The 26,455-nt window shown below is 47.0% G+C and overlaps 1 protein-coding gene across 1 annotated transcript in view; it reads right to left on the reverse strand.

Moving 5' to 3' along the window:
* Window positions 1-26,455, reverse strand: part of LOC147637689 (uncharacterized) — a 73,814-nt gene that overhangs the window by 21,285 nt on the left and 26,074 nt on the right. Inside the window, exon 3 of the mRNA XM_086798939.1 lies at window positions 8,927-9,092. Coding sequence (XP_086655065.1) covers window positions 8,927-9,092 — 166 coding nt within the window. The remainder of the gene's footprint in view (window positions 1-8,926; window positions 9,093-26,455) is intronic.

Below are 26,455 nucleotides of genomic sequence, written 5' to 3' on the forward strand. Positions count from 1 at the left end.
CCTCCATCCTTGCCCCCGTCTTTACCCACAGCTATTCCTTCAGCCCCGTCCTCTGCATCAGAGCCCACCCTCCCCGCTCCCTCTGCCTCTCCACTCCCATCGACCCCCAACAGCCCTCGACCCGCCGCAACAGAGGCAACGAGTTCCGTTTGCTGCTTGATTCACTATTTCTCTGAGCCGGTTGAGATGACCATCACCGCCTCCCCGGTGAGGGCTCTCCTGCCACATGGCCCATGTGGGCCTCCCCAAGATCTTGGGACAACCTATGGATTATAGTTTCTGTCTTCCGGCAGAAGGGACATATATGTTTGAGGAGACAGTAGCATCAATTCGGATGTGTGATTTTTCACCACTCTAGACCCTCTACGCCAAAGAATGGCACGATGATCTTCTCTTTCCCTTTGAGTGCAGCCCCGAGGACGGAGTAGGACTTTGAGTCAGTGACTGCCAACATCCAGGGTCATGCAATTGAGCTCTCCCATCATCTTCACGATCTTCGCATCACCGACGTACTCACCCATCTATGGCCATTGGTTGGGATGGATCTTGGAAGCTCATGCCACAAAGATTAGGACAGGGAGATGGTGGCCTCCAGCCCGGAGGTGCTACTTTTTGTGTTCATGTATACTTCTGTCGTAGTACCTCTTACACGTACCTCCATTGTGATCGCTGGAGTCCGGAGTACACATACTCACGCTCGGAGAGAGTGGCATCGCATAGAGGACAGGATCCACACCCACTTGGTGCGCCTGCGTCCCAGGACAGATTGTGATTATTCCCCGTCTAAACCCTCACCCAAGACTCTTCAGAGGGCAATTCCGCCTCACAGAGATTGATATGCGGATAGTCTCGTGGAACATACAAGGTTTAGGGGGGCCTTAGTGCTTTCAAAGACGAGGCGCCCTCACAGGAGAGCTTCAGAGAGCCACAATGGGGGGACCTATTGACATTCTTTTCCTTCAGGAGCATCACCTCTTTGAGGGGCGCATCTGCCGATGCGGGAAGATTTTACCAGGCAGGAGTCATACTTTCTGGTCTCCATCCTTCGGCTCTTCAAGGACGCAGGGAGGAGTTTGTATTGCTGTGAGTGAGCAGCTTTTGCCGACCTTGATAGGCTCAGGAGTCATAGTCCCGGGGCGATCACGGTGGGTCACCATTTTGGATAGCGTTCGCTTCCTCAATGTTTATGCCCTGAACTCCGCTGCAGGTAGAGCCCTCTTTTGGAGCATAGTCTGGCAGGCCCTTCCCCAAGCTGACTTTCGATGCATAGGCGGTGACTTCAACATGATAGAGGCAATAAAGGACAGAGGACGGAGGAGGCATGGCCACAATCTCAAGAGCAAAGTACTCTACCTGGGAGGAGATGATTCTGGCAATTAGGGGACAGGACCCTTGGCATCTTTCAAAGTTTGGGCACAACCCTAAGAGCCTTAGCTTCTCACAATCGGATAGGAGAAGCACCGGCCGACCCTTTCTAGGCTTGACAGGTTTTATGTTGATGAGTGGGCTTGCAACCAAAGGGCATGATTGGTATCTTAGCAGGCACTACTTTCTCAGATCACGCCCCGGTTATTCTGTCCCTAGAGGACCCCTGGAAACATGACAGGCATGCGAGCTCCAGGATTCCGGACATCGTCATTCAGGACCCCAAGATCTACAACAGGATAGAGCACATATGGGCCGGACTGGACTTTACCTTAGGCTTTGCTACGTGCACTTGGGATGTTGGCCTAGGGGAGATCAACGGTTTCCTACAGGACACCCAAAGCAGATTGGAGGGATTTCGGAAGTAGGAGCACAGTTTGAGGAGGGGTCTGGCCTCTTTACACTGGCTTCATGAGTGCTCCCCAGATAGCCCATGGATTGAGAGTCAGCTTGCTGCCACCCACACGGAGATTAGATCCATTGAGTAGAGGAGGGAGGAGTACAGATACCATGCCAAAGCTTCATTCTGGACTCAAGCCGGTGACAGAGTCATAGGGAATTTCTTTGAGATAGCCAACCCCCACAAGAGGAGAGATGGTATTCGTAGGTTTTGTGGCCAGGATGGAGCTATTGTTTCTGATCCCCCCCATGTGAGAGCCATCGCCACTGATTCTTCTGATCTCTTCTCACAGGAGCCCCATTATCCCCACAGGTGATGGACGCATGAGAGAGGGTCTGGCAGCACACAAGAGAGGTGGTTCCCCCCTCTCTTCACTCCTTCTTATCGACTCCATTCACAATTTCATTGCGGAGGAGTTGGTGGGAGGCGGTGACGGCACTACCAAGGGGCAAATGCCGGAGGGCAAACGGGCTTCCAGTATCTTTCTTTCTTCGTCACTGGGACCTCATGGAAGGCAGCCTTCGAGCTACCTTCAATGAGATTATGCTCACAAGGGCCATGCCAGAGAGACTCTCAGAGGGTTTGATACACTTGATTCCTAAGGAGGGTGGTGACAGATTGGAGATCCAACAGTGGAGACCCATCACTGTTCTAGGGACAGCCTATAAGATCTTGGCCAAGGCCATCAGTAGGAGACTTCATCCCTTTCTCCCGGACTTGATTCATGACACTCAGACTGGCTTTGTTCAGGATTGGAGCATTCTGGACAACATCTTTACCTTCTGGAAGGCGACAGCTTCAGCCAAGATGCGGCAGCAGGACCTCGTAATGCTACTCCTAGACTTTGAGAAAGCTTATGATAGGGTGGATTCGAGCTTCCTGGAGGGGCACGATGAGCCACATGGGATTCCCCGTGGAGTGGATTCGGGGAGTCTCAAGATTTTACTCAGCCTCGCACAACCAAGATCTCATTCAAGGAGCCTGTGGCAACAGATTCCCGCTTTCCCACTCGGTACGGCGGGGCTGTCCTTTGGCACCTTACCTCTTTCTATTCGTCGCAGAGGCCATGAGTAGTTTTCTCTCAGCCCAAGAACCGGACTGTAGGGATTGCATCTCCCCCTCCGCACGCAAGAGGAGCTGCTTGACTCAGAGTTTGTAGATGACAAGGCAACTTTCCTTTGCAAAGATGTGGGGAATCTGCAAAGCTTCACGGAGGCAATCGAGGTTTTTTGCCGCACATCAAGAGCACAGATGAACTAGCACAAGTCATGTGGTTTTTGGGTAGGCTTTGCACCCACCCCAACTTGGCACCCAGTTGAGGCTTTACAGTGGATCCCGAGGGGCACTCCAGTTCGCTATCTTGGTTGCCAGGTCGGCATTGACATCTCTCCTGAGCAACAGCTTGCCCCTCTTCTTCTAAGTATTCGGAAGAAGCTTTTATACTGGAGTTTTACAAGCCTCTCCCTAGCAAGTAGAGTGGTGGTGGCGAACCAAGTTCTTCTTGCCACCATGTGGTACATCACTTCGTGTTGGGCCTTCTCTCGAGCATGTATTGGCCATGTGCAGCGGTTGATCAAGAACTTCTTATGGGCCGGCAATGACGGGAGGCCAGCCAAGGCCAAGGTGGCATGGAGAGTGATCATTCAGCCACGTCGTAGAGGTGGGCTAGGCCTCATTGACCCTGCTATTCAGAGCCGTGCCCCGCTGGGCAAGCTGATCGTTAGAGGACTCCTTCCCGGTGGCGAGCCTTGGAAGGACTTCCTCTTTGCCCAAATTTCAGCCCGCACCCCAAGTCTAGGGGGACCTTGGTCCCCGTAGAGTACCAAATGGATTTTCACAGAGATGCGGGCCTGAGGTTTTACTCTAGCTTTTGAGGACAGATTTGCAGCCAGCTTACTTCGAACTTGGGATCACCTCAGGCCGGCCTTTAGGCAGATAGCTCCGGCAACCTCAAAGGAACGGCTTCAGTAGCCTTTGGTCTGGAACCCCCTCTTTCGTTTACCCAGTGGCGGCGTGGCCACATGTTGGGGGCCGACCTCATGTATCATGGGGCACCTTGAGCATAGGACCAGCCAGGTCCCTTGGAGATTGGATCGCACACAGGGAGGGTAGTGGTCAGCTCACTTTTTCTATTGGATCCAATGGCAGACTAGAGAGATCCGAGCTCCCCTTAGAGGATTTCAGTGGTTGCACCTTGCAAAGGGTGAGGGTGATTGGTTTTCAGGCATGGGAGTGGCACATAGCCCCACCACCGGCCAAGGTGGCCAAGGAGAGATTCTAGCGGCTATGGATATGGGAGTGCCGACCTCTCACGTGCCTGCAGTGGGCCCGGGAGAGTGGACTTGGCATAACCCCGCTGATTAGGAGGAGACTCTGGATGCCCTCTTTTTGGCATATACGGTGCGGCTAGGCCACAAGATCTAGATGTCAGAGACTGATGGCACCCCGGCAGCAGCAGCACAATGGCAGTCACAAGGCCTCTCACAATGCTTCCTTTCAGACTTTTGGAAAAGGCTTTGGGACAGTTTTCGCCGTAAAAAGATCACCCTCTTACTATGGCTGATGGCACACAAGCTTGGCGGTCGGCACTCGGCTGGCAATTGGAGGTCGGCCAGCTGCTTCCCCACAATGCCGCCACCCTCAGGAGTCTCAACAACATTGTCTTTGGGATTGCCCAAAGGTTCAACAGATCTGGCAACGGATTCTTTGTATCTTCACTATGGACAGGACCTCCACCCAGATCATTACGTGTGGTACTATCGCTTGGGCCACAAAGGCTGAGGTTAAAGCTTACGAGGCATGGTACACATGGGAAATGATGTCCCACTTAAGTGATCTTAATATGGGTGCACTTGCTAAATCCTTCTTGATTGTTTCATAAGGGTTCTAGCACCCTTATTTTGATTAAAAGACATTAAACATCTTATATAGAGTTTAGGCTATCACGTACTTAATGTGAACTCACATACAAACACTTTATTTAAACCATCTTTAAATAAACTCGTTATGCACATATGCTCAAGCTTGCAAATCACCCCTTATGTGAATCACCCATAGAGACCCATTTGAACATACTATAAAGACTCTTGAAATGAACACCCACTTATCATCATAAAGATTAATGGGGCATCTATAATAGCCATGTTCCATGAATTGTTACATAGCTTTATAGTGTGGGTCAATTTGATTTTGCTATTGTTTGTAGAAATTCCATTCTTAAAGACACTAAGTCTCAATCTTACATCATGATGTAATATTGAGATACTGAGTCTCAATATATTGAGACATTAAGTCTCAATATTAGGATGGGGGATGGCTAGCCCTACAAGTCTCTCACCATCGTATTTCAGCAATACCAGTCATCACAGCCCCACCTACAAACCACTGGCGACCAGGCTCATGTCAGAGATGGGAGATTTGCAGTAGCATCGCAACCTGGCACATTTGGTGAGCTAGATGCAACGAGGCCATCGATGGTACCCACACTCCGCCAGCTGAGTCCATAGCATTTGGCTCGACATCATTCACAACCTTCGTGGTAAGTGGGGGAAGCTACAGGAAGGTTCTAATCGCATGCAAAAGTGGCGGCAAGCTTTCTTGAAGCTCTGGAGGTGGTGACCCCACTTGGCATTACAGACCACCTGTGTGGTTGTCCCCCCTCCCCCTATATGAGATAGCCTTCTCCTCACAGAGTGGCCAGCCGGAGGAGAAGCGTCTCTTCCCCTTATGATCATTTGATTCCCGCCCGTATATAAGATGAGTTTGTATCTAGCCCTTCATGGTTGTATCTAGCCCTTTGTGGTTGTCTTTCATTAACTAATAGAAGGATCTTTTTCCCCGAAAAAAAAAAAATTTGCCACATGGTGTTTATGGTTTTTTCTTTTTTTCTATTTTTGTTGCAATCACAAAGGTTTGTGGTTTGAACACACCTGACTATCTTGCTGTAGCGAAGCAAGAAACACCATCAGAAAAGGGCTCAGCCAAAAGTAGTCAATAAAAACAAACCAATGCTGCGTGAATCGTCCACTGTATGTGCTAAGAAATGCACCATGTTCAGGGCTGAAGCACGTACACGCCAGAGAGTGGCCCCACGGCTGGTTGTAGCACACAGAAAATAAAGAAAAGAAAACGCAAACTGCCAAAGGAGGGGGATCCTCCACGGTATAGATGTATGCCTCCAAATTCTGTAGCTTCATCTTGGCTATTCACCCCTAGTTGCTGCCTTCGGGGCCTGAGCACGGTGGGTGCCGGGTGGGATAAGGGAGGCAGAGGGCACACACGCAGCGCCTCACAGATGGCAGCTGCCACTGGCACGCAGCGGCGACGGAGGGCATGCGTGCAGCCACCAGCATGCAGGCATGAACAAGGTAGCTTGTAGAGCACCCAGACACAGGCAAACAGAGGGCAAATCAACCTATGTGCGTAGCACGAGCAGAAGCCAGGGGGCGAAGGCTCACATCATGCCTACACGCGCGCGCGCGCGCGCGAGAGAGAGAGAGAGGGAGAGATGAAATGAAATGATATATTAACGTCTCTAAGAGGCCATAATGACCTATGAGACCAAAACTGAGAGTACATCTGAAGTTAGTGTCTCATCAAAGAGAACAACTAAATGAGACTAAAAAGTACAATAAACTGATTGTCTTACAGTTATAAAAACAGAATTGTAAGACTCCAAGATGATACTGAGTAGAAAATATTGGAAAATGTATATCAAGTAGATCCATGTATGCTGATCAGTTGAAGTGTTGCCCTCTCCTTAGATCAAGTATCTCCGCCATGGGGCTGTCTAGAATATCCATATACAAATGCCATAACACAGCCCAACACGAGGCTACCAAGCCGGAACACAGACTGTAGAAATGCCGAGCCAACAATATAATCCATATACCTCCGTGTGGGTATTGATTCTTCCCCAAAAACCACGGGTCTTCTACAATACAGCTGGTACAACAGGTTCAGCTCTCCATTCAGCCGGTACAGCAGGTACAATGGCTGGTACAGCCGATACAGTGGCTGGAACAGCAGGTATAGTGGCTGGTACATCCGGTACGGTGGTTGGTACAATAGGTACAACAAGTATAAATGCTGGTACAACATGTACAATGAGTAGTACAACAGGTACACTGGCTAGTACAAGTACAGAAGCTGGTACAGCCAGTACAATGGGTGGTACACCAAGTATAAAAGTTGGTACAGTCGGTACAAGGACTGAGTACAACAAGTACAATTATTAGAAATCATAATAAATGATTGAATACCCTTGCCTTCAGTATTTCTTCGCGATGGAAGCCTCCAAAACAGTCCCCAACAGCTGGCATTCTTCATGGGCAGCCTTCAAGAGAGAGAGAAAGAGAGTAACCATCATTAGGGAAGCCTTCAACGGTGGTAGAGGCTAGTGTGCAACAAGAGAGCCTCTATTAATGAAGATAGAGGACTCCAATTTATAGATTTGGGCCTCCCATGAGCTAAAATGGCAAGAGAAGGCTACAATGATAAGTGGAGAGCCACACAATAGCTGAAGTGACAAGTGTGAGGCCACTTGTCTCACTTTGATCCACTTTCTAACCAGTGTCAGGCCACTTGTCTCACTTTGGTCCACTTTCTTGCCACATGTCCCAATCTAAGAGATGGGTCCTTCCATAAACTTTATCTCTAAAAATATCCCAACTGGTAGACATTCTGTCATAGGCACTTTGCCAACTCTTGGTATCTGCTCAATTCCAGATGTACTGACGCGAACATAGTTTCCATCGGAGTCGGGCCAAAAATAGCACTCTCCTAAATTTTAGGAGTGTGGGTCTTTGTATTCTAGGATAATCCCCCATTCCCAAAGCTTGTACTTTCCAAATATTTAGACATCTTGGAGTCCACCAGACTCCTTTCATACTGGGAAATGTCCAAGCTGGTGACAGAGACCAAAACTGAGAGTACATCTGAAGTTGGTGTCTCATCAAATAGAACAACTAAATGAGACCAAAAAGTACAATAAACTGATTGTCCTACAGTTATAAGAACAGAACTGTAAGACTCCGAGATGATACTGAGTAGAAAATATTTAAAAATACTGAAAAATGTACATCAAGTAGATCCATGTATGCTGATCAGTTGAAGTGTTGCCCTCTCCTTAGATCAAGTATCTCCGCCATGGGGCTGTCTAGAATGGAGAGGTCGTAGAAGCGAGGTAGGCGCCTCCAATGCCGAGTAATGATGGCTCTGATCTCGCGATGGTGAGGATGCCGTGGTCGGGATCTTGGTGGGCGTGGCCGACGAGCACGACATAAGATAACTGCTCTATCAGTGGTGACTCCTTGGGAGCGTGGTCGGTGCCCCGATGGCCCAATGGAGGAGGTATCAGAAGATGTGTGGGCTGGGTTGCTGGTGCTGGTGCCAAAGAAATCTGTCAGGGTCCTCTGTCTAGGTACATCATGGCTCAGCATCCTGTCTGCCAAGAGGGTCTCTCTGTGTCTCCTGAGCGAGAGAAGAGAGAGAGAGAGAGAGAAGAAGAAGAAGGAGAAGAAGAAGAAGAAGAAGAAGAAGAAAAAGAAGAAGAAAGATCTATTAACATCTACAAAAGACCCGAAAGGCCTATGAGACCATGAATACAATGATACCATGGTCAAATATGAGACCACAAAAGTATATTGAAGGGATTTCAAAATTTATTGACAAATGTGGCAGCACATGATCAAGGCTCGCTAAAACAATAGTACTACCCATCCTATTGTATGCAGATGGCATAGTTCTTACATTGAATTCACCAAAGGGATTAAAGAGAACACTATATGTGAGGAGAGGCATCCCCCAGATGCTATTGGGACAAAAAAATGTAATATTAAATGACTTCTAGCCTAGCATGTGCAGGCATGCATGCACACACAGACAGAGAGTGTTTTTTTTTTTGTGTGTGTGTGTGTGGGGCGGGGGGAGGGGGAGGGGGGGGGGTGGCAGTGGGCTGGGGGGTGTGCGGGTGTGGGTGTGGGGGGGTTTCTTGATGCCACGAGGAAAGTGAGGGAAAATCAAGAAATACCACCATAAAAGCATGAGCATTTCAATTATAAAATGTGATTAGTATAAGAGGGTAAGGTGTCACTACATTACCTGACATGAAAGCTTTTCAACCACAGTCTCGAATTTCTTTTCTGACACATCCACCATTGAATCTTGTAGTATCACGTCTGTCACCTCCTTGGGAAAAGCCGCGCTTTTGGAAGGTTTTTCCAGCTTTTGAAAAAGTTTTTCCCATTCATCAATCTCCGCTAAATATCTGGCTCAAGTTTCACCAGAAGGCAACAAAACCACATAGTAAGGCTAACAAAAAAGTTGGAGTTTAGACACTTATGCCAATGCAAAAGAAGTGCAATCTAGAATTCAGGTTCACTAAATTATAAACTCCATGCATAGAGTATGCTACAAGATTAGAGTGTTCCTGTTCCTCTTCGCAGTGCATTCCATGTATACAAAAACGTTCTTCCAACTGATCACATGAATGCCAAAGCTTGAGAGAGAGAGAGAGAGAGAGAGAAACCTGAGAGAGGGTCACCATAGGAAGCTGGATATAGGGGGGAATCAGTGTACGGAGCGGAGACATGAGCATCTGGAGGAGTTGTAATCCCACTCAGGCCACCTACGTAGGATCCTTACAATTGTCGGGAAGGATGAGGAGGCCCGATACATGTGGCTGTGACTAGATCTCCTAGGGGACAGGCTTACACATTGCAGCTTGATATTTTCCACCCGAGACATCTGCATATGCCCAGCCCAATGGGCAATTGCCATACATGCCTCTATATGACAACATCATAGAATCCTCAAAATTGGGCGACATTCTCCTCCTAGCGGATTTTAATGCCAGCACGAAGAGCCATCACGTTCACTTACTCGATTTTGGACACCCCACAGAAGTTGAAGCCTGGGCTTAATGCTTATTGGCAGCCTTAGATGGAGGCTCCTCTCAGGGTGCCCAAGCAGTCCTGGTGTGTTAGCTATGGGAGTTGACGGTAACTCTGCCAAGTGCCCAGAGTTTGAGCTGGCCCCCAGTAGAGCCGGCCCCAAGGGAGGTGTAATCAGGCACCGATCAGGTCTCCTTTAGGGAAGGCGGAAATGAGGGTTCCAGGCCATGGCTCTCTCCTCTTGGCAAGTGGGGGGAACCTGAATGAGGGCGGGAGAAGCTACCAGGGCTCGCTGCAAACCAGTCCTCAAAGCCAGTGCTGAGATTGCCGAGGGGGGACTCCAAGAAGATCCATCGAATTGAGGAAAGCGCAAGGAAATGCGGCTGATCAGGAAATTCTTCCACGACTCCTCCCCGGGCTGCAATCCACGCACGATCAGCTTGCCCAAAAGGGACCTGCTCTGGGTCACAGGATCTATCAAGTCCAAGCCTGTTTCAGTTCGAGGCTAGATCAGTACGCACCAGGCCACCTTCGCCTGACTTGGGCAACCATCTCCTCTAAACCAAAGAAAGTTCCCGATCAAACGTTGCACCTGCCCACTGCAACAATGATGGAAGGCCCAGCATGATGTGATGTACCACATGGTAGCCAAAAGAAAATGGTTGGCTACCACCACTCGCCCTGCAAGTGATAACCGAGCAAAGCTCCAGTATATGAAAGCTTCCTCCGAGCACTCAGGAGGAGCAGGGCTATCTACTGCTCTGTTTAAAAATCAAACCTAACATCCAAGATACTGCACAGCCGTGCCATAAACTCGTCAACTAGGCGCCAAGCCAGGTTCGGAGTGCTACTAACCCAGAAGCCACACGACTTATGCCAGTTGATCCTCCCCCCTAAAGCCAAGAAGAACTCCTCAACCATTGCTCTAAAGCAGTGGAGGTTCCCTTATGCTGTGGTGTCATCTACAAACTCTGCATCTAGTAGCTCCTCCATGGTGCCAATGGACAAGCGCAATGTCATGTGCACACATGGACATGGCTGATCCAAGCTAATCCTTGATTAGACAGCAGATAATGCAGTAGGTTTGGGAAATAGTAGCCTTAGGTGCAAGCCAGGACCTTGTCAGCCAACTTAACAAGCCATCCGCCAACAGGATGCCCACACGTATGAAAAGGCCCCTCTGTTGATGTTTATTCAGGTTGTGAGCAGGGAGAAGGGCAAACTGACCAGCCTTTCTTGGGTCTATAAAAGGCAAGGCTTTGTCCATTGATTATTCATCTCTCTCCCATATGGAGGCACGTCATAGATAGGATTTAGAAGGTCATTAGTCACTCTTTTGGGCAGGCCAAAGGTCACAGAATTTGTAAGTCGCAAGACCAGCATCCAGACCATGCAGGAGTCTACAGTTCTCGAAATTACTGGAAAAGACTTGGATAGCATGAAAGATCAATATGTCGATTCCGCAGAGATTGGTACTCAGTATACTTTGGCCCTCCATTATGAGCTTGGCCATTACTCAGTGCAGAACGGTTGGTTGTTCTACAAGTACGTTCTCTGTGTCATTCGGAAAAGTGAGCAGCTCTTCTCCATGATGTCCATGACTCCTTAGTTGGAGGCCAAAGAGGTATCAACAATACCCTCAAGAAATTGGAACGGTCCTTTTATTGACCAAAAATGAGACGTGATGTTTATTCACATGTTCAAGCATGTAAGATTTGTCAAAGGTTCCACATATGAAAAAGGTTGGGTTACTTCAACCTTTGCCTATCCCCTACGGACCTTTCATCGACATTTCTTTGAACTTTGTAGGCCTCTACCAGCATCCACCGGATCTCGTAACCCTCAATGTTTTACCATTGTGGATCGCTTTAGTAAGTTCGGCATGCTCATCCTATGCAAGCATACGGCCACAATTGAGAAGGTAGTCCGCCTTTTTCTCAAGCATTGGTACCCCATTTGTGGTTTGCCTAGCACCATTACATCAGACAGGGATTCCAACTTCACCTCGAATTTTTGGAGGACATTATTCAAGAACTTTGGAAACCAATTAGCCTTTGATGTTCTCAAGTTATACTATCATGACAGCAGTCCAAATGGGAACATTTTCTTCCATTGGTCCAAGCCATCTTAAACGATACTCATTCATCCAGATTCCAATGTTGGACGTACTCCGTATGAGGCAACTTTTCGTTGTCATTTCTCTTCTCTTTTGACAAGAATGGTGTCTCCATCTCTTGAGGCTAACAAAACGACAGTAGCATTCTCCAAAATCATTGAGTCGGTTAAAGACCGCTTGACAAAAGCCCAGGAAGCTTATAGCAAACAGGCAGATAAGTCTAGACGAGATGTCCACTTTAAGGAAGGGGATTGGATCTATTTGCGCATAATGAAACAGAGATTGAAACAAGTGGGCAAACGTTGTCCCAAGCTTTCTTTCCATAGTTTTGGACCTTTTCCTATAGTTAAAAAGTTAAGTGATATCTCCATGAAGCTGAAGTTGCCTAACAGTTGGACAATGCATGATGTTTTCCATGTTTCTTGGCTAAAAACCATATGTTGGACCAAAAGTTTTTGATGTTTCACATGAACAACAGCCAAATGTGATTGACGAAGCACAAGTCATTGAGCCTAAGCAAATCATTCTTCATCATTGGAAGCATGGTTCCAGTCGAAGACTTCGTCAGTTTCACACAAAGTTTCAAGATCAAGATACCCATGAAGCCATTTGGCTAGACAAGGAGTTCTTTCAAGAGTACCCCGAGTTATTGGCGGACTACTTGGAAGCCATGAACCTGCCGCCAAGCTAAGCAAGAGAGAATGTCGCATGCACTCTGCACTGTAGTGCATGGTGACAAGAGGGCTCATCATCAGTGCATCATTATACAGCAATAGGACCCTTTAGGATTTGATATTGTCGTATGCCATGGCCCCATTGTAATCCTCAATCCAAGATATGTCAGGTACGAGCTATGTAGGTCATTCCTCAGCCTAGTGTCAATCAAATCCCTTAACCCACTTGGAGAGAATCATTCATGCGTGTAGAGTCAATAGAAACCTTAGGATTTGCATTAGAAAGCACTCTGCATTTGCATAGCATTCATCCCATATGCATATACATCATTGCAAAAGCATTAGATTATTATTCAGCATTATTTCACATTTTTACCATATTTTCTAGCATTTTATACACAATATTTCAGCATTCATATCATTATTCTAGCATTTATCACATAATACAAGTCGTATAGCATTAATTGCTACAGTCGGTCAGCTTTATAGCCAGCCGACCAGCAGCCATACTCATATAAATAGCATCGCTTGGCTTTATCTCATATCATCTCATCAAGCGAATCATAAGCGATTCAGTCCTCACACTTGGGCACATCATCGCTTGAGCATACTTCATCAAAACGCAACATTAAGCATTCAGCCAAGGAAGGAAGTGCTTCAGCCCTTGAGTTTTCAGCCTTCAGGCAGAATTCGGCATTCATCCATCACCTCGTTTGCTCCAGCCATCACGATGAAGGTAAACGCAGCTTGTTCATTCATTCATAGTGCATAATCTCAACCTAGAACAGTCCCAAAGCAGCCCATCTCTCAGCCTTCCTCCATTCCCTTGGAAGAGTGCATTGACATTGAGATTTGTCATCATTGGTGCTTCTACAGCCGGGTACAGTTCAGCCCAACTCTTGGTCTTTCAAAGGTCTTGTATTTGGCTTATCGCAGTCAAAGTCAGTCATACATTCATTCTCTTCAAAGATAATAAAGCAAATACTCCTAGCAATAAGAGGGGGCCCTTCGGTGGGTGATTTGGGACCCAACAAGGTGTACAGATCTATCTCTCTCGCATCTCTTAAATGTGAAGCGATAAAGTGGATTGCTAAAGACTCGCGAAACTCAGGATAAAGAAGGCGGTGTGAGACTGTGTGATTGGATCCTTCATCTATGCATAATTCCGTAGCATGTTACAGATTTTGTCCACATGCTACTGTCCGACAGCTTATGTTGGCCGACCAACAGCATATGAACATATAAAAGCAAGCATTGCAATACACCTCAGATCATTCAGGTATTCAGCAAAGTGCAGAGGTAGTCAGTCATCCAAATCAACTCAAGGCTATTCAAGAAGGACCTCTTCAACATTCAGCCAGCATGTGCGCAATCCTACAGCTATCTAGACTTGCATTAGTGGCCAGAAGAGTCTTCAACAGAGCCTTGGATTGGTGGATGTAGGCTACTCTATGGGCTATCCATAGGTACCACACATTCCTTGGTATGTGCCTTGTAGATCTAGTTATTAGACTTATTAGACTTTAGGTTACATGGTACAGTTAGTACATGTACTTGTTATGACACCTAGTTGTGTTGGGACACCTATCCTAGGGTTTCATCATATTGGGTGTAGTCTTTGTACTTTCCATTATTCTTCAATTAACTCTACTTCAGCAACACGCTTTGCTTCTTGCTTCCGTTGTCTACTCCACCCAACAGTGGTATCAGAGCAGGCTTTGCCTTGGTTTCCAGCCTTCCCCCGCGTGAAAGCTTCGTCTGGATCTCACTTTTGCTGCCTACCTTCTTCCAGGACAGATTTTCAGCAAGTCGCCTCTCTTTGTGGCTTCCTGCTTCCGTCCCAAAGGTTTCTGTCGCGAAAAGTTTCTCCAGATTGCTTCCTTTTGCTGGGCGACTGCTTCTACAGGCTGAATTCTCTCTCCTGGAGCTTGACAACTGCATTCCAGGGCTGTTTTTTGCTGGTCGACATCATTTCTGGGTGTTTTTCAGCAGATTGACTTCAAATCAACCCAGATCTGCTGCATTTTGCTGGTCGCCTCTCTTCCTGGGCTCCATTCAGCTAGGCGACTTCTATTTTGGCTGCAGATTTGCTCGTTGACTTCATTCAGTAGCATTCCTGGCTGGGGCGACTGCATTTCAGGTTCATCTGGTAAGCTTCTGTTCTTTCTGTTGCACAGTTGGCAAGGCCCTTGTGCCTCTGGACTTGGCTTTTCAGGTACCATTTGACAGTGGACAGCAGTACACTTTGGCAGTGATCTTGCTCAGCTGAGGTTATGCTTTGAAAAGCCTTGAGGCTTACGCATTCAGTCTCACTGATATTTGCAGTTGAGAGCTTGAGGCTCCTGCTCTTTGCTTTTGTCATTCTTGTGCATTTGTCTGCATAATGGCTGGTGGCAAAGATGATTTCTTTGGGGCCTTCGGTGCTGATGATAAGCTTGATGGGGTTAACTACCCTATGTGGTCATTCATGATGAAGCATGTCTTGGTGTCCAAGAACTTGTGGAATCTAGTGTCTGGCAATGAGCCTAGGCCCGTCAGCCAGGCTACACCTTCTTCCAGTGATGTTACATCCACTGGTTCTTCCCGTGATGCCTTTACTCCTCCTACTTGGGAGATGATACAGTGGGATGGCCGTGATGCTAAAGCACACGCATTTATTGCTCTGTCTATCAGAAAAAGTATTGTTCCTCATATCAGATCATGCACTACTGCTAAGGACTCTTGGGATAAGCTTGCCTCTTTGTATCAGGTACGCAATGAGGCCCAGCACTACAGTGCGCTATTTGGGATGCTATGTGGGCATTGACATATCTCCGGAGCAGCAGATAGCCCCCCTTCTTCTGAGCATTCGGAAGAAGCTTCTGTATTGGAGTACCGCTCGTTTATCTCTCGCTGGCCGAGTGGTTGTGGCCAACCAGGTTCTGCTTGCTACCATGTGGTACATCACTTCTTGCTGGGCCTTCTCTCGGGCGTGCATTGGCCAGGTGCAGAGGCTCATCAGGAACTTTCTTTGGTCCGGTGGCGACGGGCGGCCCGCCAGGGCCAAGGTGGCATGGGCTGTGATCACTCAGCCGAGGGAGAGAGGCATAGTTGATCCTATTTGTCAGAGCCGAGCTTTGCTTGGCAAGTTGGTGGTTCGTGACCTCCTACCAGGCGCTGAGCCGTGGAAGGAGTTTCTTGTTTCCAGGATTCTCAGCCGCACTCCTTCTCTTAGCGGCCCCTGGACCCCCAGCATCAGGTGGATCTTTACAGAGCAGCGATCCAGAGGAGTGGGCCTTGGCTTCGAGGAGCGTTTTGCAGCTAGCCTTCTGAGGGCCTGGGAGCATCTGAGGCCGTCACTCTTCCAAACTCCCCCGGGCACCGATGAGGAGGGCCTGAGGCAGCCATTGATCCGGAACCCCTTGATCCGACTTCCCAGTGGTCATATGGTTGGATCGCGATCTCACGTGTCGTGGGGCCCGTTGAGCTCCGGCCCAGCCCAGTCCCTAGACGACTCGATATGTTTTCAGCAGCTGCCTCTAGAGGTTCAAGAGAGGAGACTCGGCGGGATGAGGGGCAGAGAGTTGATGAGGCAGGACACTGAGGCGGCAATCCCCCGGGAGTGGCGGACTCCAGTACAGGACCCTCCACCTCCACAGTGGATGGGCGTCTTTACTCGGCATGAGATCCTTCTAGCGGTCTGCGGCTCAGCACAGAGAGTCGCCCCACTCACCTTCGAGGTGGGAGAGGGAGGCCAGCTTCAGAGGACCCGACTAGATTTGGATAAGTTCCAGGGTTGTATCTTTCAGAGGGTGCGGGTGGTCGGCTTTCATCAGAGACAGTGGCATGTAGACCCCTCACCGGCCTCGATAGGGGAGGACTATTCTTGGAGATTATGGGCTTGGGACAGTAGGCCTCTTATTCGCCTTCAGTGGGATCCAGGCGAGTGGCTTTGGCGAGATCCCTACTCGGCCCCTACCAGCCCAGGCACCCCCTTTTTTCAGTACACAGCGAGGCTGGGGCGGCGGATCCAGAGGCACAGGATAGCGGGCACCCGGCGGCGGCCGAGCATTGGCGGCGACAGGGGCTCTCCCCTGCCTTCCTTAGGGACTTTTGGCAGCGCCTTTGGGCAAGCTTCCGGCCCCGGAAGGTGACGCTTTTTCTTCTGGCTTACAGCACATAGAGGACTGGCTGTGGGGACTTGGCTAGCTTTTGGCAGACACCCAGCGTCCTGCCCTCGGTGCGGCCATGCACAGGAGTCGCAGCTGCACTGCTTATGGGATTGCCCACAGGCACAGCAGGTCTGGCAGCGAGCTCTCAGGATGGTTTTTGCAGGCTCGTCAGGTGAGATGATGGTGACGTGGGGTGCGGTGGCTTGGGCCACGGACAGCGGCCCGGCCCTTGGATACGAGGACGTCCCTGGCAGTGTGACCATCCAGGTCTCTGACAGGGCGATGGCGGTGGTTCCGACGCCAGACTTCTCTTCGGCAGTCTCCCAAGAGGGGGACGGGCACAGATGGGAGATGATCAGCAGCATGACGGCTTGGTACATCCAACACATTCATTTACATTCATCACATCACATTTATTCACATCCAACACATCCATTTACATTCATCACATCACATCACATTCATATCCATTACATTCTTTCTCATAACCATTCCATCACATGTATTCCATCCACATTATATCACATCACTTCTATCCACATCATATCTCATTCATACACATCTCATCTCATTCATCCACATCCATCCAATCGTTCACATGTACGACTACTCACATCTATCCATACCTAACACTTCACATCTATCCATACATTCATATCTAACACTTCACATCCACATATATTCATGTCACATCACATTCTTTCACATACACATCCACATCCATTCTTTCACATACACATCCACATTCATTCTTCATATACACATTCACATCCATTCTTCCCATTCTTCACATATACAAACCAAAGAAGAGAAAGAACTGAGATGTGCGGAGGAACAACGAGATAAGGAAGCCACACGCAAATATGAGGAAGACCAACGCCGTTGAGAAATCGCCAACCAAGGGTTCAGCAAAGAGTCGACTGGGAGGCTATGCAAATCCAGCATCAGCAAACAATGGCACAGATTTTGGCATCCCTCCCCTAGCTGGCTCCGAATTCCTCGTCCTCCACCGCCCCTACCACCATCGTCATACGAGCCTCTCCAAATTTTTGTAAGTATGATGGTAAGTGTGCTCATGCTACTATTACTCAATTTATTCATCAATTTAAAGCACATTTTCCAGCACCCCAAGTTCCAACTCACTGGGGAAATTGTTACTTGGTGGCGACATTGGTCACAACTTCACACAGACCCCATCACAGGCCAATTCCACTTTCATTGGACTACCTTTGTGGCTGACCTCAAAGCCCGTTTTCTTCCACCACAGTACATGACCAATCTTGAAGACGAGTTTTACAAACTCACTCAGGGTGGTTCCTTGTTTTGACCTATTCCAACAAGGTCATTACAATGGCCCAACAGTTGGGCATATCGGAAGAAGATAAGCTCAAGCACTTCATTCGAGGTTTAGACACTAACATTAGGTACCCAATTAGGAATTTTGAGCCTCAGACTTACGCACAGCCACTGACCCTCGCTCAGAATCAAGAACTCATGCTGAACAGAGGTCCTTGAGGCAAAGCAGGTACGGTCTTCCCCTAACCCCCAACAGCAATCATCTACTGTCACCATTTTAGGCATCTCCAAAATTCATTTGTGTGGATGGACTTTGGATGCCCAAAAGATCAAGAATGTACAAGCTTTGGGAATGGGGGATTATCCAATACAAAGGACCAAGTGTTCGTAGCATGGTCCAGGCACTCGAGACGGTTTCTTGGACACAGAAATGGAATTTGGAGCTCAAGTGTCAAGTGGAAAGTATATATATGGCGAACTCTTGAGGATTTGGGAGAGATCGAGCAATGAAACAGGTTTCTACGTGGTGCTTACATGTATTTCTCATGTGGTGGAACACCAAGAGATCATCTCCTAAATTTTAGGGAAAGTCGTTATTTTTAGCAATCTCCGATGGCATTTCCGTTCACGTCATTACCTCTGGAATTCGACAAAGATCGAGTACACAGCTTGTCACCTCATTCTCCATTCCACCTCGTCCTATTGGGGCAGATCATACATACTTGGCATTTTCACTAGCCGGATCACCAGTATCACCAGCCCCCCACATACCGACGCCACACACTACCATCTACTTCACACATGACATGGCCGACATATACACTAGCAGAGTAGAGGATGGGCTCCTCCTCATGGATCCCCTAGCACCTATGGATACCATTATAGCCCAGCTGGCATCACTCCTACACACGGCTGCAATACAGAGCTTTCCACATCGTGTCCACTCAGGAGAGCCTGCGAGATCTGGGACTATGCCCCATAACACATGGTATGATGACGAGTGCAGAGCCCTATACTCACGACTCCGCATACAGAGAGCCTTGGGAGCCATCACAGAGCAGGAGTCGAGGAGAGAGATGAAAAGACTTACTCGCCGCAAAAGGCGGGCCTTCGCAGAGATATAGGAGCTAGAGATCTTTCATTTCTTCATGAGTAGAGATAGCCCTGTCTCATGGCGGCACTTCAGAGAGCCCCGGACACCGACACCTATTGCAGACCCACAGACATGGCACACATATGCAGAGGGCCTATACCACGTCCCACAGCAGCCACCTATACCTCAGCCACAGGAGCCTCGACCTACAACAGCTAGCTTCTTTACCCACTCGATGGTACAGGAAGCTATCCGCCGCCTACAGCATGGACAGGCCGCCGACCATATGGGCCTGCAGGGTGAGCATCTCATATATGCAGTAGATTCTTTGGCTCCTTTTCTTGCACACCTGTTTAACAGGGCACTAGCAGAGGGTTTGCCTGCAGAGTGGACGATGCACACCATTGTGCCGATTCACAAAACAGGGGATATGCTCGATCCGAGCAACTACAGGACGGTGATGGTTGGCCACGTGCTGGCCAAACTCTATGGTGCAGTGTTGGAGCAAGAGCTTAGCTTATATGCTGAGCGAGCAAGTTTACGCTCATCAGGGCAGGCACTACCACTGACCATGTATTCACTTTGAGATGTATGATTGATCAGGCCAGAGTGAGGAAGAGAAAGCTCTATTGCTGCTTTGTGGATTTCCGCAAGGCGTTTGACACAGTACCACGAGAGAGGCTTTTTCAGCGCCTGCAGTCTCTTGGCATACTAGCAGATATGACATGGGGCATCTATGCATTATATGAGCAGGTTTTTGGCCGAGTCAGATGTCCAGGAGGTATGTCCGAGACTATTGCTAGCACCATTGGTGTGAAGCAAGGATGCCCACTTTCCCCCACGCTATTTGGGTTATACATTGATGAGGTGGCTGACTTCATTACACAGGGAGGCGGAGATGGAGTTGATTTAGCAGGTACATCAGTACATATTATGCTTTATGCTGATGATATTGTATTAGTGTCTGAGTCTCCAGGTGGTCTACAGCAGCATCTACATGCACTCGATGATTTCTGTACACAGAGGGGTCTTACTGTGAACCTTGGGAAAACCAAGGTTATGGTCTTTCATACATCGAGACAGGGCAGGAGTCAGCTGACATTCACTCTCGCAGGACGCCAAGTGGAGGTGGTGACATCATACGTGTACCTAGGGGTTACCTTCTCTGCAGCAGCCACACGCTTCACCATGGGTTCAGCAGCCAAAGCTAGATTGACACGGGGATATGCAGCATTGGCTATGCTAGAGAGACAGTGCCATCAGGTGCATTTTCAGGAGCCCCGGACGAAGGGGTGGCTATTTGACACATTAGTCAGACCTGCATTGATGTATGGAGCAACGGTATGGGCGCCAGGCCTTGCTACCCATTGGTGGACACAGATAGAGAGACCACGGGCCCTCATGATGGCACGCACGATACGCAGCAAACCGTCAGTACCTCATGACATTATCCGAGCAGAGTTTGCTGCGCCTCCTATGATGGTAGAGGCCATATTTCAGACTATATCCCTGCTAGACAGATTCAGAGAGATGCCACAGGACAGATTGTCATACAGAGCTTTTGAGGCATCTAGACAGCTGGCTGAGGCAGGAGACAGAGGATCATGGTATGCACAGATCACACATTGGTTCTCACAGCATGGCCTAGACATGGATCATCTACCACCATTCCAGTATGACAGGGATGCACCACATATCCGTCTCTCACATAGTGAGAGGAACAGAGTATTGAGACAGGACCTATGGCAGCTCTATACACGAGAGACATGGATATCGCCTACACAGCCTCTTCCACCGAAGATGCTATACTACAGAGATCACTTCATGAGTATCACTGATGATGGATTTATAGAGAGGCCTAGATACATGGAGGGCTTCTTACCACACGGCTCCCGAGTGGCTATTGGTTAGCTTAGAGTTTCATCACACCGATTGGAGATTGAGACTGGCAGAGCAACACGGATCCCCTGAGAGGAGAGGGTATGCAGATTGTGCAGAGAGGAGGTGGAGAGTGAGGAGCATTATGTATGCAGATGCAGAGCATATACAGCCATCAGAGAGAGATATCCCATTTTATTCAGAGAGCCACATTCCCTACACCAGATCTTTGAGGCAGCAGACCAGCGCATACTGGGGAGATTCATTCTAGACATTCAGCGCCACAGAGAGACATCATTACAGGCTCAAACAGCTCCAGAGGGGGGACGACAGACACATTACTACATTTTTTCAGAGATCCATCCCACTCCCAACCCCTACACGGCAGGGAATTACTCTCAAGAGAGCAGAGACACTCAGAGCCCACAGGAGACAGAGGACACTTGGCTTTTGGACACCACGCCTATACCAGAGAGAGATGACAGAGATCAGAGCTCAGTTTCACAGAGAGGGTGCGGAGCGACTGGCTCGCTTCAGAGCACACCCAGGCATGTTCTTCAAGGAGCTGTGGACACCCCCTTCATTGATGTATACCATTTTATACCCCCAGTATGGTACAGGATGGAGCTAGCTAGGTTGCATATCATGATTGTATACTCCATGCATATAGCTTTGCATTCTCCTAGTAGTAGAGCTCCATCCCCTCCCCCACTCATTGTACTTATTGCACACCCAGATTCAGCTTTTTAGTTCAGCACTTTTTCATTTTGTTGGGATGACAGAGGATACCCCATACAGGTACACCGATTTGTCTCATAGAGGCCAAGTTCGGTCTTTTGGAAGACGTTAATAAAATCTTTCTTTCTTTCTTTCTTTCTAGTGTTTGAACCCCATGTCCCAACGTTGTTGAGACAAGCTCATTAATCATTTATATGCAAGAGGCTTCTTATGTGTTTGGATGGATGAAATGATAATGCTCTACTTTTTGTTGTTTGGTTTGAGATTGTTGAGGAAATTCATGTGTGAGTGAGGATATGAGGTTTGTTGAATCAAGTCTGTGTCAGAAAGCTCTAATTTTTAAATCAGTATCTGATTGAGTCAGCTATTGTCAGTTGTGTGTTTGGTTTAGTAAGCTGATGCTATGAAAGGGTAGATCTTGACTTGTTTGAGGCCTGTGAACTCTGGGCTGACAATCAAAGACTTGTCAGAAGTCAGCCGGTTAGGTTGGGAACTGGATGGTGATTTACATCAGCTGAGGACTGTGTCACATCAAACGGGGGTCAGCTAGGGTCAGCTGAGTATCAAAAGGAGTCAATTGAGAGTATACAAGGGTAGATATGAATCATGATGTTTGTGGGTTGAAAGGAAAAGATTAGGGTTTCTGTCTGACTGTCAGATTTTCAGTTAGTCAGTCAGCAGCAGGCAGATTTGTTGAAGGGGAAGGTGTTTCAATCAACAGGGGTGTGTTGGAAAGTTGTGTGAGGTTCTGAAGTAAGTTTTGAAGATAGGTAAGGGTCGAGGAACTTTGAGGAAGCTTGGCGGACATAATTCTGACTGGGGTCAAAACCAACTGTCTGATTCAGTTTTCAGTCCAGCAACTGATCAGTGTGTGTCAGCTAGGAGTGTTTTTGGTCAACTGGTGGTCAGCTAAGGTCAGCTGAAGACTTGGGAGTGAAGACCAAGGTTGCGGGAGGTCAAGACTGACTCAGGAGGACAGCTAGAGGAGTCAGCTGAATCAGTTTGAGGGGTTTAGAGAGTATTTAGGTGTCCAACTGTGTCAGCTGGAGAATAGAGGACATCAACTAAGTGAATTGGTACCTTGATTTGGTTCCCATGTATGTATATGCTAGTTGTATCTACGAGATCCTGGCTGCATAGAAGCATGTTAATGGATCTTGGAGAACCAAATGCAATACATAATGCCATGGATATTTGATGGATCTTGGAGAGCCAAATACCATAGCCCAAGTACATATAAATAGATGGGGTTTCTTCCAAAATATGTGTTTAAATGCATACATTTGTGGTCATGGCTTATTTTTATTTGCGTGTATTGTTTTGTTTGCCTGAACAATGCTTGTATTTTATTGCATGAGAAGCTCATGGATCTGGGGACACCTGGATTGCACCCATGGGTTAGTATGTTACATAACCTGTCTTCAATTAACTTGTATTGATGGATTTGTACAGGAATAATTGACATTTTGAAGGAAGTCCACTCTTATGTAGTTTTCTATCTCTATGCATGCATGCATGACAGTCTAGCTAAGTATTGTTGATAAACTTCTTCTCCATGATGAGAAACCTCCATGCATGCGACATGCATGGTCAGAAACCCTCATGCATGTGACATACACAGTTAGAAACGCTCATGCATGCGACATGCATAGTTAGAAACCCCCATACATGTGACATGCATGGCCAAAAATCCTCATGCATGCAACATGCATGGCCAAAAAACCCCATGCATGCAACATGCAAGCTTTTTCAGCTACATGCATGCATCATGCAATGCTTTATCTTTTCATGTATCTAAAAGTGTGTCATGCAAGCTTACTTTTCTTAAAAGTAAAGCATGCAAGCTCACTTTTCTCCAAAAGAGTCATGCAAGCTAGTTAACTCAAAAGAAAAAGATAAAAAGTAAACTTTTCCTCCTCTTTTAGCTACACAAGTTGCTACTTTAATGTGACGACGACGCTTATTAGCTGTGCGCTGATATTGCTCTTGGACGCTGACCATCTTATCCTCGATCTATAATAAAATATCTTGCATTTACTGAATGAGTTGGTCTGCTAAAGCCACTTTATGTTGAAGAACAAAGTTGGCAGGAACAAGGCCATAAGCTGCTTGAAAAGATGTCATTCCAATAGCTATATGATAAGAATTATTATAACCAAATTCCACAAAGGTAACTATTCTTCCCATGAAGATAATCGAGACTGAACATAATGACGCAGCATTTCTTCTAGAATCTGATTAACTCGTTCCGTTTGTCCATCTGTCTGTGGATGATAAGCAGAGATAAAGAGTAAATTTGTACCAAGAGACTTAAATATCGAAGTCCAAAAATGTCTTGTAAACTTTGGATCTTGATCAGAAACTATAGATTTTGGCAATCCATGAAGTTTGAAGATATACTGTATGAACAGTACTGCAATATCTGAAGCCTGGGCTGCTTTCTTGCATGGAATGAAATGTGCCATTTTAGAAAATCTATCAACCACCACAAGAATCTGTGTATTGCCTTTAGAAGAACATGGCAATGAAGTGATAAAATCCAAACTAATACTTTCCCAGCGTTCATTGGGAACTGGAAGTGGTTGAAGAAGACCAGCTATAACTTGTCTGCTAGCTTTTATACGTTGGCACGAGAGACATGCTGTAACAAACTTAATAACATCTTGCTTCATTTGAGGCCAATATATGTAGCTATCAAAAGACGATATGTCTTGTTGATACCTGGGTGTGCAACATAAGTGACCTCGTGATGTTCTTTCACCAATACTCTTCGAACATGAGTATCATGAGGTACACAAATTCGGTCCTGATAATATAATAAACCATCCACTATTGCTCCATAAATCTTCAAGCCAGAAGAAGTTGCATTCTGAGAATTGAGAATTCGAAATGCATTTCCAAAATCACAATCTTTTGAATAACGGTCCTTGAAACTTTGAGGTATATCCATTTCAACTGTAGAAATAGCTAAGACCAAAGCTGGCGGCATAGGACTGCGGGCATCCGCAACCACATTGGTAAGACCAGGAACATACTCAATTGTCATATGAAAATTGGCTAAGAATTCGACCCAACGCGCTTGCCTAGCATTCATAACTGGCTACATGAAGATATATTTCAAAGAATGATGATCTGTTTTCACCACTTAATCCGCACCAAGGAGATAATGTTTCCATGCACGATAGGCATGAACAATAGCTAAAAATTCCTTGTCATATATTGGGTATCTTACTTGAATTGCAGAGTGCTTATGACTGTCAAACGCAATAGCACGTCCTTGTTGCATCAAGACGGCACCAGTGGCAATATCAGAAGCATCTGTGTAAACATCAAAGGGGAGAGTAGGGTCAGGAATAGCCATGATAGGAGTTGTTGTCAAAGCTGTCTTTAAATTTTCAAAAGCTTGTGTTGCAACTTCAATCCATTTGAATAATGGAGCAGACTTTAGAAGTTCTGTTAGAGGAGCAGCTATTTCGGAAAATCGATAAACCTTTGTGTGATAGAAGTTGGCAAGTCCCAAAAAAGAACGAACATCATGGATGTTTGTGGGAGTTGGCCAATTGACAATAACCTGTATTTTCTTTGGATCCACAGAAATACCATTTGCTAAAACATGATGTCCAAGGTACTCCAAGGATGTCTTGAAGAATTCACTTTTGCCTCGATTAATATAAAGAGCATTGTCACGAAGCACCTGGAAAACGATCTTAAGATGTGCCTTGTGTTCTTCCATATTACGACTGAGCACCAAGATGTCGTCAAGATAGATAATGACGAACTTGTCCAGAAAAGGACAAAAAAGATCATTCATCAGACTCATAAATGTTGCAAGAGCATTGGCTAACCCGAATGGCATGACCAGGTACTCGTAATAATGACCATATTTTGTGCGAAAAGCTGTCTTATATTCATCACCTTCGCGAATGTGAGTCTGATGATATCCAAACTTAAGATCAATTTTGGAGAAGACCTTTGCATGGAGCAATTGGTTAAACAATTCATCAATGCGCGGAAGAGGATACTTATTCTTGATAGTCAACTTATTAAGGACACGATAGTCGATGCAAAGGCGCATAGACTTATCCTTCTTTTTCACCAAAAGTACTGGAGCTCCAAAAGGGCTTTTGCTTGGTCGAATATGTCCTTTCTCCAAAAGTTCAGTAAGTTGTCGCTGTATCTCCTGAGATTTCGTAAAAGAAACTCGATATGGAGCACGAGTAGGTGGAGTACTGCCAGGAAGGATATCAATAGCATGGTCGACTGGTCGCTGAGGTAGGAGAACCGCAAGAAGCTCCTGAGAAAAAAGATCCAAGTATGGAGCAAAGAAAGGTTGCCTGAGGTACATCACCTTTGTATCTATGTCCTCGGGAGGATCGTTGGCTGAATAGACCATTAAAAGTGCTGAGGAACAACCACTCTTATGGACCAACCGTTTCACTTGAAGAGCTGAAAGGGTTGGTGGAGAAGGTTGGTCTCTAATTCCTTCGAGTGCCACAAGCATATCATTTTGAGCAAATTGTATGAAATGGTTCCGGAAACTGATCAGGGGATCATATTGATACAACCATGCTTGACCAAGGATCATATCATAATGTGCCAAATTCATGACTTGAAAATCCAATTTGTCACGATAGTGCTGAATTCGAAAGGAGAGGTGTTTGGCAACGGTGTTACACAAGGATGTGGAGCCATCGGCAAGCTCTACCTCATAAACAACGGCACTTGGAGAAGTCCGAATCTTCAATCTCTGAGTAGACTGCTGGGGCAACAGTGAAGAGGCAGCTTGTGCTGT

This window comes from Cibotium barometz, chromosome 6, assembly GCF_041138505.1.
Source record: "Cibotium barometz isolate CiBa-2024 chromosome 6, ASM4113850v1, whole genome shotgun sequence".
NCBI classification, from domain to species: domain Eukaryota; kingdom Viridiplantae; phylum Streptophyta; class Polypodiopsida; order Cyatheales; family Cibotiaceae; genus Cibotium; species Cibotium barometz.